The following is a 16,892-nucleotide window of genomic DNA, read 5'->3' on the forward strand; positions in this document are numbered from 1 at the left end:
ATGTGCTAGTAGATCATGGAGAAACAGTTCACCCGCTGAAACTCCTGGAGTTAATCACATCTCTGGACAAAAGTCTCCCCAGTTTGGGGTCACCTAGGGCATGCTACAGCACAGCTCCTATCCTCCTCTCGGACTCCCTTCGGACTCCCTCACATTCACAACACTTTCTTTTCAGAAAGATCTCGGACACTTTTCCTCTGCGTACAGACTCATTGTATTGATGCCTCATACAAAAAGACTGCCAGGGTCTCTAAGGAAGTCCCATGTGCAGGGCAGGACTGCAACATCAGTCCTAGCAAAGATCTTCAAACCAGACCCACATTTCAAGAGGTCGTGATTAGAATGGTGCCAAAGAGGCTCACGTAAGTAATGAAATCCCATCCTGCTCTGAAAGGAGTCAGTCCCCTTGCCTGCAATTTATTAAGGACAATGCCAGATAACAATAATGGCCAGCCTTGACTTGCCTTTACGCTCCCTCCTGTTATAGGAGACTTCTAGTTAACCCACTTATTATAGGCTCTGTACTGGAGCACTGCCAACTTCTTAATCAATAGAATTAAATCATAGGGCGCTTTTCCATACACTCACTCTCGAGGGGGAGCACTTACACAATACAGCCATCTTCACACTGCATACCTCTCCGCTTCATTTGGAACTGTTCCTTGCACAAGAATCTGCTTCCCGTGATAGACACCGCCAAAGATGGTTGTAATGTAAGGGAGAACCTGAAAAAGAAAAGAAGTCAGGAGGCTGAAACTTTAGCAGGACAATGTGAGTGGGTATAACTATGAGGAGCATCATGTGCTATGCAGTTTCCTAAATTTATTCTTTCAGTGAAGCCGTGGTATTTCTGCTAGGCACGACAACAACGCAGGTGGCCCAAAGAAAATTTAAAATGGAAGCAAGAAGGCATTGTGAGGAAGGTTGAAGCTGGAAGGAAGGAAAGGAGCGTGGTATGGGAGGAGTTCTTCCAGGTGGGCTGTTACAAGAGGAAATGAGGTACTGGTAGAAGGCCAAATCCCATGTGGGCTGTGACAAGAGGAAATAAGGTACTGGTAGACCCAAGAGCGGCTGACCTTGGATAAAAGCAAGAAATGCTAAGCACAGTCTTGGACTAGCCAGAAGTAAGGATAAACAGATTGAGAAGGGACCCAAACGCCATAATAATGTTCATGCTAACTTCCACACTGCACAATGAGTGTAAGCATTGCAAGAAATATAAACCCCCTTTTTTTTTTTTTAAAGTACCAAAACATTGTTGTCGCCTGAAGCGCACACGCATAACCACGGAGGAGCCAACAAGTGAGTGCTCAGTTCCAAAAACTGCATGGCAGGCAGATAAAAATGTTCCACGCTCTGATAAATTGTGCAACAGTGGTCAACATGGCCAATCACAATTCCTATGCCAAAAGACATAACAGCAAGTTTAATGTTTAATCAAACCTTTGTACTGCTAAACTTATTTATTTAGGAAGTGTTGTAAGTCACCTATTGGTCATTACAGAGCACTAATAATCGGATGTTCCGTATGACAGCCTTCAAAGGCTCAATACCTCGGCTTCTTGTTGGATCATGGGATGCTGCTCACGCACTTAGGACTCCAGCAGGTAACTTTTTTTTATTTTTTGAAATAAATTTTTTATTGAGCAGAGCATCAGGGACATGACAATAATTATAAGTAACAGGGAAACATCATTAGATCAACAGATACCGAACATGGATAAAACCAATACAATGAAAGCGTGAAATAAGTGCAGGAAGCATTTTGCATCAATAATTTAACAGCCTACCCATTTTTTTTTTTTATTATTTTTTTTTAGAGTATTAGCATTAATATACCAACTTTGTGGATATACAATTCATTCTTACTAAAATGCTAGAGTGTTAAAGAGCGAAAGTGCTAAGGTGCTAAATCTCCCAGTGAACCCCAGAGCACATTTCCCCCAGTTCCCCCGCCTTAAAATTTAAATACTGCATATTTTGTCGAATAAGACTACTAGTCTGTACGGGTTTCGAGAGTAACTAAATATTTCCAGATTGCAGCAAACTGTTTAGTAGCGCCCACCCGCCTCGCACAAGCTTCTTCAAAAATCCTGGTCCATTTCATTTTTTTTTAACCACTTCTCATATGTGGGTGCTTCCACTGACCTCCAATTCTGAAGAATTAGGGAGCGTGCAACGAGGGAGGAAATGGCTAAAAAGGTCTCCTCCACTTTTGTCAAATTTGCCCTAGATTTACTAATTCCGCAGAGGGCAACCTCAGCCTCTAGATCTAAACTCTTCTGAATTACCCGACTTAAGGCAGAGAAAATCTCACCCCAGAAAGGCCCTAACCTAGGGCACATTAAGAAAATATGTAGCCAGGCCCCTTCCCCTTCTGCCTGGCAGTGGAAACATCTATTCTCAACTTCTGGGTATTTTTTATTGAGGGCTTTGGGTGTATAGTATGCCAACCATCGGGACAAAGGCCATTCTTTTCAAATTGGCTGGCATCCGGGCCTTGCTCCCTAGCTGGCATATGACCTGCCAATCCTGACTTGACAAGGTACATTGAGTTTCCTGGGTTATCGTTTCTAAGTGCTTCTAGACCAATAAAGATTCACTTAGAGTGCTAAAAAGACGATGCCAATTCCCCACCCCTCTTAGCTTTGCTCCGAAAAGAGCACTCACCAATTTAGACGGCAAGTTAGGCCTATTTAGAAAATGCAAAATCTGTAAATATTAAAACAAAACTGGCTTGCTCCGGTCCCTACTTCTACTCTGTACCTCTTGCCAGGTAATTACTCTGTTCTGAATTGAAAAGCGCCCGAGCTCTTCTAGCCCACAGTCCTTCCAATTTCTAAGGTGACTAGATTGAATTTGGAGGCCCAAATGTATACATTCACCTAATTTTAGATAATAAAACCCAGAAGAACCAGCTTGCCTAAAAAAAGGATTGTAATCTAAAGGAGTAATCCTTCAGAGTCTTGCATCTAGTCCTCTTGGGAAGTTTAGAAGTTTTTAGAAATATTGGGATCTGCGAGCCAGCTTCCTGCACCATTTTATCCAAAAGGAAATTGTCTATTAAACCACTGAAACCAACAAACGGGCTGTTAAATCTAAAAAGGCTGCTTTGTGATATGTACGAACATGCGGTAATGATAACCGACCCTCATCAATGGCTAGTTGTACCGGCGGGAGTTTAACCCTCGGTGTCTTCTTACCCAAAACAAACTGTTTAACATTGTTTCCAGCTCTTTAAAATAACCGATATGGATTTTAATAGGTATATTAATAAAAAGGAAAACGAGTAGAGGGAGTATGGACATTTTGATAAGAGCTACAGAGCCTATCAAAGTTAAAGGCAGTAGCAACCAATTATCCAACAGTAATCTTAATATTATCCTGCATGGCTACGAAGTTCAGCTGGTATAGCGGTTGATATTGATCAGAGACATAAATCCCCAAATAACGTATTGGGTCCGACTTAGCGGCTTGGTGTTTAAGATTTACGGGAAGGAAATTCCTGTCAGAGCTTAAAACTAGAATTTCAGTTTTATTTTGGTTTATTTTATAACCCCCAATCAATTCAAATTGGCTAAATTCTGTAATGACCAATTCCAAATTCTGGCTCTTAGATAATGTCATCCGCAAACAACTTGACATAGCCTGTATTGGAGCATTGATTGCTACACTGTCACAAATTTGGATAGCTAGGGGTTCAATAAAAAACGTGAATAATAAAGGGGAGAGCGGACACCCTTGTATAGGCTCAGGCAGTGGAATTGTTTAGAAAGTGTGATAATATCAATTTCTAAAGTGCCACAGTACCCAAAGAATCTACAATATACCCTTCAGAATTTCAGGCTCCATTGCCAGGACAGTGTCTACAGCCTTCAAAATGCAAAGAATGATTGCCATTCAAGTAAACACAATGCTCACCCGGAAGGTAAGCATCATGTTAGTGTCTGTATTCACTTGCATTAGTACGTAAAGCATCTATTTAATGGCAAAGTGCACATTGCCCCAATATATAAAGCATTGTTATAGAAGAAGCCACACTTCCTCCCTACGTACAGCAGCACTGACATGTTGAAATCTCCATTGGTCTAGTCACGCAGGGTTCACCAAAGTTGGTCCTGGAGGGCCACATCCAAGCCAGGTTTTTAAGATCACTACATTTATCTAAATGGGGGAAATGCTAAAAATCTGGCATGGATCCGGTCCTCCAGGACCAACTTTGGGGAACCCTGGTCTAGTGCATAAAACACTGTTCTCTAAAGAGTCCATGATGTTCTGGTATGTCAAGCACCTCTTTCAAAAAGAATTTGCATTATACCTACCTACCTACCCACCCACCCACACACACACACACACACCTCTCCCCCCACCAATAGCTGTCCTCCGACCTACCCCTCCCTGTATTCCTAAAGCCTGCACGCAGAGGGTGAAGCAAGTCCTAGGGCAGGGGTCTCCAACCAGTAGCTTGTGAGCTACTGTAGCTCTCCAGCTACCTCGGAGTATCTCAACTGTGTGCAGCCCAGCTTTTAAAATTAGAAAGCTTCTGCTTGGTTGAAATATTATATACAACAGTAATAATAATATTAGTAGCTCTCAATGGGTTTCATTGAACATAAGTAGCTCTCAGTACAGAAAAGGTTAGAGACCCCTGTCCTAGGGGCCGGCAGCTCGGGTCTGTGGCTGGGCTGTTCATGCTCCGATAAACAGAGCTCTTCATGGCAGCTTGTTGGGTAGCTGGCAACACTTCCAGCAACACGTCCTTCCTTTTTGGCAGAGGTTATGTATGCCATTCTGCTGCAGCGAGGCCAAGTGTGCCACCCACTCCCAGCTGTCAAAGGAAAAAAGCTTTTAAGCAGGGGTGTGCAAACCTTGCATAATTACCTTTTGTTTAATTACGCAAACGTTTGGGGATATTATGCAAAACGCAAATCTGGCATTTATATCTAGATTTTAACGAGAAACGCGTATGTGCATTTTGGACGAGAGGACGCATTTTGAGCTCAAAATTTGCGCCGCTCTCGTGCTGTTCATTCGCACTGCTCCTGTGCTTCCGCGTTAAGATTTTTACCTGAAAAGGACATGAAATTAGTCAGTGTGGCATAATGGCATAAATTTGGGAATTTCACATTACATGCATTATGTGGAATGCCACAAAATACGAAGATTATACAGGTGTAATGAAAGTGTTGCCAGCCCTACTTTTAAGGTTTATGCCAGTGTGTATTTACATGCACTGTAGCTTGTTTCACATATGCTTTACCCTTCAGAGGACAAAAAATCCTCCTTAGAAGTGCCCTGCTGTTCATACTGCTGTCTCTCTGCAGCCACTTCGATTCCCACCAACCACTCCAAGTACCAAGTGGGTGGGTGCCTAGCCACACCTATCCGTTACCCCAAAGTGGGTACAGGCAATGACGCCTGGGTGATCCACATTGACTTTTTTGCTCCCTCCTACTGCCCATTTCTAGATGGGTCAGAACCAATCCCAAGCCCCAAACCATGGAAGGTGCCAAGTTAGCCTGCTAGAATGTCTCAACGTGGAAACAGCCATGACAGTGAGACAAGTGGTATTATAGAGTTTGGATGTGGGGCGGGGAGGTTTCACAAATCTCAAACCTACTCTTAAGGACTGAGGGACTGGGTAAGGCCCGAGGACACGCTGGGGCACGGAATAGGAAAACCGGGGCACAAAGAGAGAAAGAATGGTACCACCCCTATAGGCCATGAATTTTCACATAAATTTTCCTTAGGCAGGCCATTCTCCATACTATACTTAAATGAACAATATGGAAATTTGAGGCTCACCAGCAGAGTATGTATAGTAAAGTTGTTGCCACTTTAGATCTCCAAGATGCTCATCATAATGTTATGACAAAATCAAGTTGACAACATATGAAAACAGCAATGATATTTGCTGAACCATTCAGTGATTTTCCGGCAGAATTATGCTTTCTGTGAACACACAAACTCTGCTTACAGATTCCAAGATGGGACACGTTTTACTTACCTAGCATTTGGTGAGGGATTTTTCTTAGATGGCATGGATCCTGCTAAGGTAGAGACAAAAACCTGTCCTTCATACATTGGAGGACTAAACCTGCACACAAAGAAATGCCAGGCCCACAAATAAGGCTAATTTCTTGGAGGGTCGAGTCTTAGACCGGTGTGCAATTTTGGATTTAATCAAAACCTCTTCTTAGGCAGAAATTCTAAATTATGGGCCCTCACACCCTTCGGACTGAAGATTGCCCGTGACATCATTGCAGAAACCTAGAATTGTTCTTGCTATCACTTTAAGAACCATTCATCAGATAATGACAACTTTAGGAATTTGGCATCAGAATGTGATATCATTAAAGGAACCATTTCACGAATAAAACCTGTCATAGCTCTGAAATGCCTATTTTTAACAGCAAAATCTGCCCACATGCTTCAATATTGTGGCACGACTCCAGGAACCTGGGGCAAGACAGTGACAGAAGGCCAGGAACCCGAGCCTAGGTAGTTATATAACTCCAGAATTCCTCCTCAGGATTGTGACAAAATGGTTCCATGATGTGGCCTTTCTGGTCTTGCGTGCGCATGCGCCGTTGCTGCGAGGGTTATTGTATACAATAAAGGTCTTGGGGCCGGCCCATTACTTACCATTTGCTGGCTTGATTGTCATTCTTCTTACCTGCCTAATTGCCCACCATATCCCTCATGTCACTTTCTTTTATTTCTCAGGATCATGGATCAGGTACTAATTGATTTCATTTGATGAGTGTCCTTCCACAGCTTGCACAGTGATTCAAGGTACTTTTTTCCCCATTCTTATTTCCACTTCCATGCTACACCTGTGTGGTAGCTTTTAACTTTCATCTTACAGGTTTCGTTTGTCATTGCCTTAATTTGTTTCGTAATTCAGCACTTCCTTTTTGCAGCACCAAACAAATGGCATGGAATAGTGGCTTTTTAAAGGGCCTCAATTTTGGCCAGTGCTGAAGTTAATCAATTTCGCTTTAAAACCGGTGTCCTCCGTATCATATGTATTCCACCTCTTTCCATTGTGTACAAATTATGTGTCTATTTAAAGCATTTCAGTTTTCTGCAGCGCAGTAACTACTCCATTTTTCCTTAAAACCTGTGCCCAAGTCCACATTCTCATATGTATTTTACCAAAAACGCCTTCACGTGCCCTAGATTATTATACATTTAGGTGCAGAAGATGTAGCATAAAGGCCACAGCAACACTCAACTCCAATCTACCCCATCCCATTCCATCCTACACCACTCCACTCCAACCCACCACAATCTACTACAATCTGCTCCAATCTACCAAACACGAATCTACCCCACAGCAGCCCACTTCCCCCACCAACCTTTAGCTATGCTGAAAAGTAGCCACACTAGCATACAACATGGCTAAAACACATTGCCAAATCCAACAGCTTTCGCATAGGTGAGACCTATTGGCTTTGCCAACGCTTGTTAAAGAATTTCTTATGTCCAGATGTACATCAGAGACGCTGATGTGATTGTGTATCAATCTGCACCTCAGCAGAGAGGCTAGCTCTTACCTTTCGGATTCTAAACCATGCACAGACATCCATAAGCAAACCCGGCAACTTTACTGATTTAAGTGATCGTCTATTGCCTGCGTGCACAAACAAATGCCACAAGCATTGGCAAAGCCAATAGGTTTCTCCCATGTGATCTCTTTTGGCTTTGTCAATGTTTTGAAGCCATGTTGTACTGCAGCATGGCTGAACGTTAGGGGAAAAAAGCACTATGACACTGGCCGTGTCATAGCTTTTTTTTTTTTTAACCACACTAAACAATTGACAACGCCAAACAATGTTTTGCAGTTTTATATAACACAATCTTAGCCCTTGGGAACTGGAGAACGTACAAAATCACCAGTTACATTACACAAGGTCACGTTCATTTTCTAGATACTGGATGTTAATTGATTTGCCCAGAATCACAGGATGTTGAGCCAATGCTGGGAATCAAACTGGTTCCTCAGTTCCAAAGTGAGCAGCTCTGCTGTAATGTCCCATCTAACTCCAATAAATGATTAAGAAAATAAGGATGATATACAAATTATAGGACTAAAGCATGTAAACTCCAGCAGGCCGTTTCTAATGCATCAAAGAAGGCGGCCTATTGAGCATGAGGGCCCCCCCTTAAGCGGCGGCCTATTGAGCATGAGGGCCCCCCCTTAAGCAATCTGTCTGTGCCATCAGGAAGTGGGGAAGGAAGGCTTCAGTGAGCCTGGTTGAACAAAATGCCTCATGGGAGTCTCTGCTGTGACAGGACAGGCGAGTGGGTTGCTAAATACTTAGTCTTAGAGTCAATGAAAAGCTGTTCAACATCCCTGATGCATATTAGGCAAACACAAATATAGGAGGCGACGGAGGAAGCTCCAACACACATTCCTCTGATTTAACTGTTTGGGGCCAGTGATTGAGCACCACTGCAGAGTGGTTGCTCACCTTGTGCGACAGGGCGACCAAATGCCTTGTCATTCGCTCCCAGAAGCCTTCATGTACCATAGCACTATTTAGCACCCTTAAATTCATCGAAGCTATTGGGTGAAGCAAATCATGTGCAAGAAACATAAAACCCTCTGTTCACCTGTAACCCCCACCTCACCTTGAACAATCGCACTGCCGACATTGCAGATTATTCCTCATAAAACAAGCCACTTGGGACAGGGTGAGAGAGGGCAAACAATGCAGCAGGAGGAAGACAGGGGGCAGTAAGTTGCCAAACCGCGGGAGGAGGGCGAAAGCTTAATGGGAGAAGCAACATGAGGAGAGGGTGGTAGACAGTCTGCAAGTGCGGGAGAATAAGAATTAAGAAAAAAAATATATAGGCGTCAGCGGGTTCTAACGGAGAACGGGAGGAAAGCAGGGTAGGCTTTAAAAGAACAATGGCGACGGGGTTACAAAATAATGAATGTGGGGGGCGTTGAAGCGGGGGGGGGGGGGGGGAACAGGTTGCGAGCCTCGGCGGGAGGGTCAACATCAAGTGATTGGTGAGGAAGAAGGGAGGATATGGCGTAATCACTTGAGCAGCCGCCTTTGTAGCTGGGGAACTGGGTTCGAGTCTGGGCGGGAGGCTCAACATCCTGTGGTTCTGGGCAAATGACTTATTCTCTATTTGAGCCTAAAAATGAATGCATCTGTGTGTAATGCAGATGGTTTGTGTACAGCGGAGTGCGGGGACAAAAGTAACAAGCATTTGCAATGCAATAGGTCTCGCATTATTAAAGTTTCAGCTATTGGGGTTGCATTTTTTATTAATGCCAATAGATCAAACTTTAATAATGCGAGACCTATTGCATTGCAAATGCTTGTTGCATTGGTTTTTGTACATGAAGCCAGGTGCATCCAAAATGGATCTCAGTGGCATCTGTACTCAAGCTCTCCCATACACAGAGCCCTACTACTTCACATATGCAAACACACGGAATGCCAGTGTAAGGTTCTGGACATACACATATCTGGGAACCTATAAACAACTTTACATAAGTGGGGCTTGTAGGCCACACTCACAGTAACGCAGACAAAAGGTGAGATCACACTATCAATCTCAAAAACATGCTGCCACCACCACTTTATCTCTTATACCCCAGAACAGGGACAGGATTTACCAGCCCACTTACGAGTTACCATTTGGAAGGCCCTCCAGGTCATAGCAAAGGTGCAGGACCTTGCATAGCCAGGGACATGCTTAGGCATTTGAGCAAATGCTAGATTAGTGTGATACTAGGGTCAAAATAAGAGGCAAGAAAACAGATATACAAGCAGTCAGGGCAAAGGAACACGCCCATATACCATGCAGGGAACACTCGCGGCCCAACAATTTTCCACTTGAAAAACTGCACATATACCCACCAACTCCAGTGTATGCAATGCCCATAACGTTCTACACATGAAAAAAGGAGCATCATTCTCTTTTCTTCTAGTGTGTATAAAATTATGGTTGCTCTTATCCAGACAAATATATACACAAAACATTTATATCCCTAACACACACGTAGACAATTACTGGCATCTATTATCCACTTTTCAAACATAAAAAAGCAATGCTCTTACAAAACCTATCTGGAATTAAGAGTGATTTTGGGTTTCCCACATGGGCATACTTCTTACCTTTTTCTGCACAGCCATATTCGCATCGTAGACAACCACAGACAATTCATTCCCCTCAGAACGGGTGGTTCATGAATCACCCAGGCCTTCATACTGGCCTTAATACGTTACAATAACACTTTCAGTATCAGTACCATACTGAACATGAGCTAAAACTGGATCATTGGTCAAACAGGAACGAAGAAGAAAGATAAGAAGAAGGGGAAATGACGGCACAGAGAATGAGGATGAAAGAAAAAAAAAAATGACAAAGAGGATCAAAATACCAGATGACAACGAAGGTCAGCAAACCAATAAAACGGGTAGGGCGAAAGTGAAAGTGCGTAATGCGCGCGCTGTGTTCACGTGGGGACCGAACAGCAGAGAGACGAGCCTCGCTCGCCAAAGTGAAAGGTGGGGGGGGGGGGAGCGCGAGAAGAGACGCTGCGGGTGCACATGGGATGTCCGGGGGACAGGAGATGTGCACACCGCGTGGCTGTACGTGCGCGTACACAGGCTCCAATCCGCTCTCCCTGCGCTTGCTCATCTCCTGTCCCACTTCCGAGGCAAGTCAGCAACAATAGATCTCGCTGGCAACAGACGGCACTTTGCGCTGCGTTCGCCAGGCGAGATCTAAAAAAGCATGCAGTCGCCAAACACACTGGAGTGCAAAGAAAATAGTGCCATAAAAGGAGGAGGAAAAAGTTCCACTAATACGAAAACACACAAAGAGTAGGACGAACACAATAGGAAATAGCATGCTGCAACCAACAGAAAACAAAGAAAACAGAGTGACAAGCATACCAACAAATCAGAAGTAAGGGTGGGCTGTAAGCCCCTTTTAAGATTTGATAGGACTTACCTAGGCAGTAGATGCGCCATCTCTTGAAGACATGCAGGATATAATGTTTGGTCTTTACCGTCCGGCCATCGATTTTCACTCAAGTGCCGTTCTAAAATGCTTGCTACCATCTGGTTAAAGTGTGTTGTTTGTTCTGCCATTTGGTATCTTGCTCCCTCCCGCAGAGCATGGCCCTATTACTAGTAGGCTTCCACTTTCGGCCATTTCTATTTCTTTAAGCGCACTATTTTTTTTGTTGGTTTCTGTCCGAAATACGAGCGCACATATTTTCAGTTGCTCTGTTCCTCTTTATCGTCACATTTGCTGGGACAGATGTCACTCTGAGCTCCACTCACGTTTATTGTCACATTTAACACAAGGACTCGAGTTTTGAGTTGCTTCGTTCCCATTTTTCGTCACATTCGCTGTGACAAAAGTCGCTCCAAGTTGTGATCATTTTGGTTTTTACTTTCTTTTGAGCATAACGTTTTGTTTTTAAAATGTTGCCATGTGATATAAAAATCATTTGTTCATTTTGATCCTAATAATGCTCGATCCATTAGCAGATTTGGACCACCTGAGAAGGTTCTTCAGGGGAGGAGCGGGGCTACCAACCGGCACACTACGTATGCGCATACCTCTGTGCGTGGCTCATTACTTCAGCATGCGCAGCAGCCAATTCCTGTAATGAACGGTGGAATGCTAGACATTTTGAGGCTGCCTCAAACACCGGTACTGCGAAGGCAAAGTGGTTGAATGGGAGTCAGCTTATCCTGCTTAAAAACACATTGGTGAGGCATTATAAATGTAGCGCTTTACTTATCCCCAACCGCTCCGTTTTTTCAACCCTGTGTCTTCTCCCCCTCCCACCCACCTCATCTCCATATCTTCACTATCCCAGTTTCCACCCCGACCAGATTGACAAAGCCACTAGGTCTTCCATTGGAGAGATCTACTGGCTCTGCCAAGGTTTGTTTTTAAATACAAAAGACTTCACAAGTTCATCGCAAGAGCTGTGCAGGGGAAACTTAAAAACAAAAGCATGCTCCAGAGCATCCTCAAGAGGGCTGGCTACTCAGGACTAAAAGAAGCCTTAAGAGCCAATCAACTGCAGCTATAGAGGCTCAGAATCAATGAGGTTCCAAAGGCAGGGGTGCAGGTCCAGGTGCTTGAAGCAGGGTTTTACAGAGAGTCTCCCCACGAAATCTTGATTGTGAGCGAGTCTGGAGGATGCCTCTTGCCAGGGAACTCCTGTACCAGAAGCTAGTCTTCTTGTGGGTACTTATACTTTAAGAGTAGACAATATCCCCGGTGGTAGGAGGACCGACATGCCTCGTGTTTGAGAGGAGTGCAAAGGACACAATTAATATTGTTTCAGACCTCAAGCTAAACAAGAGGTGCTTGACTGGCTCCACTGCTGCTGTGAAAACAGCTCTCAGTTTAAACAGGAGTACGCCCTACTTTTTTTCATGTTCATGAATAAAATTTACATTGTCCAGAAGTAAACCCATGCCTCGCCGAAATTTGCAGGAGGTGATAAAATAAATAAAAAAAAAAGACCGATGATCCTCTCTCGTCCTGGATTACTTCTGTACCCAACCCTGTAAGCCGCTACTCCCCCCCCCCCCCCTCTCTGAAGCCACAAGGAGTGAGGAAGACAGACAGTTTTACATTTCAAGTATCCCGTTTCCTTAATGCACAATATTACATCTAAAAACCCCATAACCAGGGCTGCATACATTTGAAATTGTAAAACACTGGAGCTTCCCAATCCATGTACCCCGGGGTGCCTTATGAAAAACCACCAACCCCTTTCCGGCACATTTTTGCACACATGTATTCTGATGTCATGAATGGCCAAGGATTGTGTGAGGTCATCATTAGTGGCTTCGAAATCCGAAAGCTCCCATCTCTTTCGGGTCGCAGATTGTTGGCTAGAATGCACAAATTCCAGGGGAAATCAAAGCCGGGCGCTTGAGTGGCAGTCGAGCTCTTCTCTTTAGCCCTTTTTCACTGCAGCCTAAAGAGTAGATAAAAACCAAGGTAGATTTTTTCCCGCCATGGCTTTAGGTTGTGAACTAAATTGCATATGAATGACCTATTAAGCTTCAGTGTCTGTCAGAGTTTCATTTATTACACCTTTAGTGTATACACATACAGTTGACTCGAAGGGTTACTTTTTTCTGTTCTAAAATTTTGTATTTGCTTTTATAAAAAGAGAGTGCAGAAAGAAAACAAAAAAAGGCACATCATACATATATATCTTTTCCCCTTTCTTCTCTTTCCGCATGGATTTTTTATCTTTTGTTCTTTCTTGCTCTCATCTTTCTCGTTGATTTCCTTATTTATTTTTTTTAGGCTTAAATGCAGATCTCATTTTGTTGGCCCATCATCTTTCTATACCATTTCTTATTTTCTATGCCTCGAAGGATTATTACTGCTGGATATAGAATGGCGCTTCCTTGGTAAATAGGGATGTACCACTGCTTCAAGTGCTCATTTGCTAGAGAAACTGGTGTTGGGACTTGTTTTGTCTCAGGCTTTACACGAATCTAGCATGTGGGCACAAGCCTGAGCATGCCCCTGACAAAATGTGAGGCCCAGGAGAGGACCTGTGACCTGGAGGGAAACACCAAGAGGGTTCCACGGGTGAGGCGGCATCACCTGAAGTGAGCCCTTTCTGCTGGAGGATCTTAGTATCAGCCTAAAGAGCCGAACAACCTGTCTACCTGCTGAGAGAGTGAAGGAGTGTACTTGGCCCTGAAGGAGTAGAGACTGTCCAGGTGGAGAATATCTGTTTATTCCTAGTGCGAAGAGCCCCAGAGAGCACAGACGAACCAAGAGAGTGATCCAGGAGTGTCCGGTGCTGTAAAGGGGTCTTGTGAACGCTTTTTGCAGGTCACCCGTGATTTGTAACAAGACTGCACCAGAGGGTCTGTGTCTCTGAAGCACGGCAGTCCACCACAGGCTCAGGAGACTGGTGGCCACCTCGTATTGATATCGCCAGCACCAAAGCAAAGAAGCTTGACCAGTGTGGCATGGGCAAGTGCCCCCCACAAGGAATGCAGCCTGGAGCCAGCATGCAACTGCCACTGCTGAGCACCTGACTGCAACTGACCATGAGGGCCACTACTACTGGAGTAGGGCCAGGCCTCAGACTGTCCCATTTATCTTGCCTCGAATGAGGCCACTGTGAGAAGTTGGCCTGATGTATGATGTCACTAGTTCTAGTGTACACCTTATATCAGTCCAAACAACCCTTATGGTGATTGGTTGTAAAGTCAACCTTATAGACCAGCTATCCTAGTGGTAGCATGGACAAGAGCAGTCTTAGGCTAAACTCTGAATGGCATGTGAAGCCAGCTGTTATACCATTTGCAATCCCTTGAATACCAAATGAAAGGACACCACAACAGATCAAAATAAAGTGTATTTATTCTAGACAAACCCTCAGCACTCTTTATGAGATTCGAGGTAAGTACAACACAGTCTTATTTATGCATACATTAAGTCACACAGGTAAGTAATACAGTTAGGCCCTAGGGGCCACGCAAACCATATACTAAGTAAGTGGTATAAGGACCACTGTCACAGAAATAGGATAGGCCTAGGGAATCGCTGGGGCTACACTATACTACCAAAGGTTAGGAAGTGGGAGGCCCACGGGATTCAGGTGCAGAGTGGAAACACTCACGCGTAATGCGTATAATCGATAGAAATAGTACAGTTTTGAATTAGATAGATTTAGGACACTTCCGGAGTAGCTAGGAAGTCGAGACTGGAAAACTAGACACTAGGATAGTCACTACCCTGATGAGCACCGGAGTACCCAAGTTACCTAGCCCACAGGCTGCGGGTGCATAGGGGTGAAGTTGCGTCGGGTTTCGTCGTCGACTCCTATGGATGCCTGAAGAAAGATGCCGACAGGCAGTCAGTGAAGAGTGTCCGGTGGATCCCAAGGCTGGGATCAGGAAGAAAGGATACCTGCAAGCAGAGGGGACAGAGTCAAGGTCACTAGCCAGTGACCACGTGGAACCAGGAAGGAACCAGGCGATGTCGTGAAGATTGCAGGTGAAGGTGAAGCTTGTCGCTGCAGCCACGAGGACCAGGGAACGTCGAGGACGACCAGGACCAGGAGGCGAGCTGTCCCACGAAGGCTCTTGCTGTCGGCGGCGGCGAAGTTGGACTAGGACTCACCAAGCCTTGGCAAGCGGAACCCACGAGGAACGGAGGACTTGCTTCTGGTGCAGACCAGGAAGGTCTGGGGTGCTTCTTCTTTGCAGAGAAGCGGGAGCCAGTCTGGAGGAGCCAAACTAGCGCTGAAGATTTCAGGGTGCGTCGTCTCAAAGGCCACTAGCCAGCGGGCAAGCAACCGGACAGACGCGGCAAGCAGGAAAATGCAGAAGGGCCCCACGCAGGACTCGTAGAGTGTGGGGGGCTGGTCTTCGGTGCAGATGGTGCTTGGGGTTGGGGCTTCTCAATCCCCGGTGCACAACTTCGAGGGTGCCTCAGAAGCTGCGCTTGAAGATACTAGCCACTTTTCCCAGGTAGCCGGTCCCACGTCTCTCGTCGCCTCCACGGATCTCAGCACGGCTGTGGATGTGGATCAGGGTCGGAGAAGTCTGGAAGTCAAGGCTCTGGTCGGGCTCTGCAGTCGGTCCCTCGTAGAACTGGAGCAAAGCAAAGGGTAGTCTCTTGATGGTGCCTGTTTGCACAGGGTAGCCACTCCTTGGCCACAAGGGAGATTCTTCAGTCTTCTTCTTTCGTCGAATGTCGAAGGTCTAGAGTTTCTGTTAAAGTTGCAGGTTCAGGATAATCTAAAGTCTTGAGGCCCAACTCCCACTCTTATACTAATCTGGGGGGCTGGGATACCTGCTAGGTCACGCCTTATGGGTGGGACCTGGGAGGGGGGTGGTTACACCCCCTTCCCTTTGTCCAGTTTCGCGCCAGGACTGGGGCTGGAGTGCCCCAGCACCGGTTTGAACTGGACTATGCATGGGACACCTTGTGTGCCCCAGGCATGTCTCATTCCTTTCAGCCCTCCCTGCCCCAATACACTAAAGTCTGTCTGGGGAGGTGCTAGCACCTCCCCAAGCAGGAAACCTATTGTCCAAGCCTCCCTTGCCGGGATCACTCCCAGCAGCAGGAGGTCAGACTTGTGTCTGTGGCAGCAGCATCCATTTTGTGATGCCGAGGCTTTGGTTAGAGTTAAACAGCAAAGTAGGATTTTAACATGTCTCTCCCTCTAGAAGGGAGGAATAATATCCTCATCACCAGAAATGGTATGGGGGTATTATTCCAAAGTGTTAAGACACCTTACACGACATGTTTTGATAAAGCCAAACCATAGTTAGCATAACCGTTTAAGATTATAAGGCACTTTAAGAGTATATGGTAGGCTATATCATAGAACAGCTATAAGGACATGGTTCCGAAAGCTGCAGACAGGCTCAGCTCATGCTAGAGCACCATCTCACATGTTACCAAGCACTCTGCCTCCAGGATTGTTAAGGCCTGCCATAGGAGTGGCTGATAGGTACACGTGTCTATATATAAGGTAGATACAGATATACTATATCTAAGCAAGGGGTGATTACACGACCTTGCCCCAGCTGAGAGATCAGCCAGTTGTGTCTGATTGGAAGGCCAGATCAGGGGTGGCATAATACATGCTGCAGCCCCTGGGAGGCCTAGGGTACACCTATGCCCTGGGTACCTAGGGTACACTGTACAGGGTCCAATAAGGTGATCCTTACCAATTGTGTATGTACCTAGGGTACATGGAGTCCATTTTAAGGAGAGAGCAGACAGCCTGAGACCCTGAATGGCAGGATCTCAGGCCAACTAAGTCGAAAAACCAGCTAGACACTAGGCAAAAAGTTGGGGGTAACCATAGTCAGATATCCACCTTCCTACAGCCACCTCAGTTC

At 45.2% G+C, this 16,892-nt stretch overlaps 1 protein-coding gene and 1 long non-coding RNA gene across 4 annotated transcripts in view; one reads left to right on the top strand and one right to left on the bottom strand.

Moving 5' to 3' along the window:
- The window catches only part of LGALS12 (galectin 12), a 197,004-nt gene that overhangs the window by 147,135 nt on the left and 32,977 nt on the right, over positions 1-16,892 (bottom strand). For 2 of the 3 annotated variants that reach the window (XM_085625900.1, XM_085625901.1), the window contains one exon: positions 609-725. In XM_085625900.1, coding sequence (XP_085482026.1) covers positions 609-649 — 41 coding nt within the window. In that variant the 5' untranslated portion in view covers positions 650-725. The remainder of the gene's footprint in view (positions 1-608; positions 726-16,892) is intronic. The other variant, XM_085625899.1, reaches the window with a different exon arrangement.
- LOC146798591 (uncharacterized) overlaps positions 1,499-16,892 on the top strand; it is a 128,276-nt gene continuing 112,882 nt past the window's right edge. The window contains exons 1-2 of the long non-coding RNA XR_014968729.1: positions 1,499-1,607; positions 6,727-6,795. This is a non-coding gene — a long non-coding RNA (uncharacterized LOC146798591). The remainder of the gene's footprint in view (positions 1,608-6,726; positions 6,796-16,892) is intronic.

Source organism: Triturus cristatus, chromosome 9 (genome assembly GCF_964204655.1).
Source record: "Triturus cristatus chromosome 9, aTriCri1.1, whole genome shotgun sequence".
Lineage (NCBI taxonomy): Eukaryota > Metazoa > Chordata > Amphibia > Caudata > Salamandridae > Triturus > Triturus cristatus.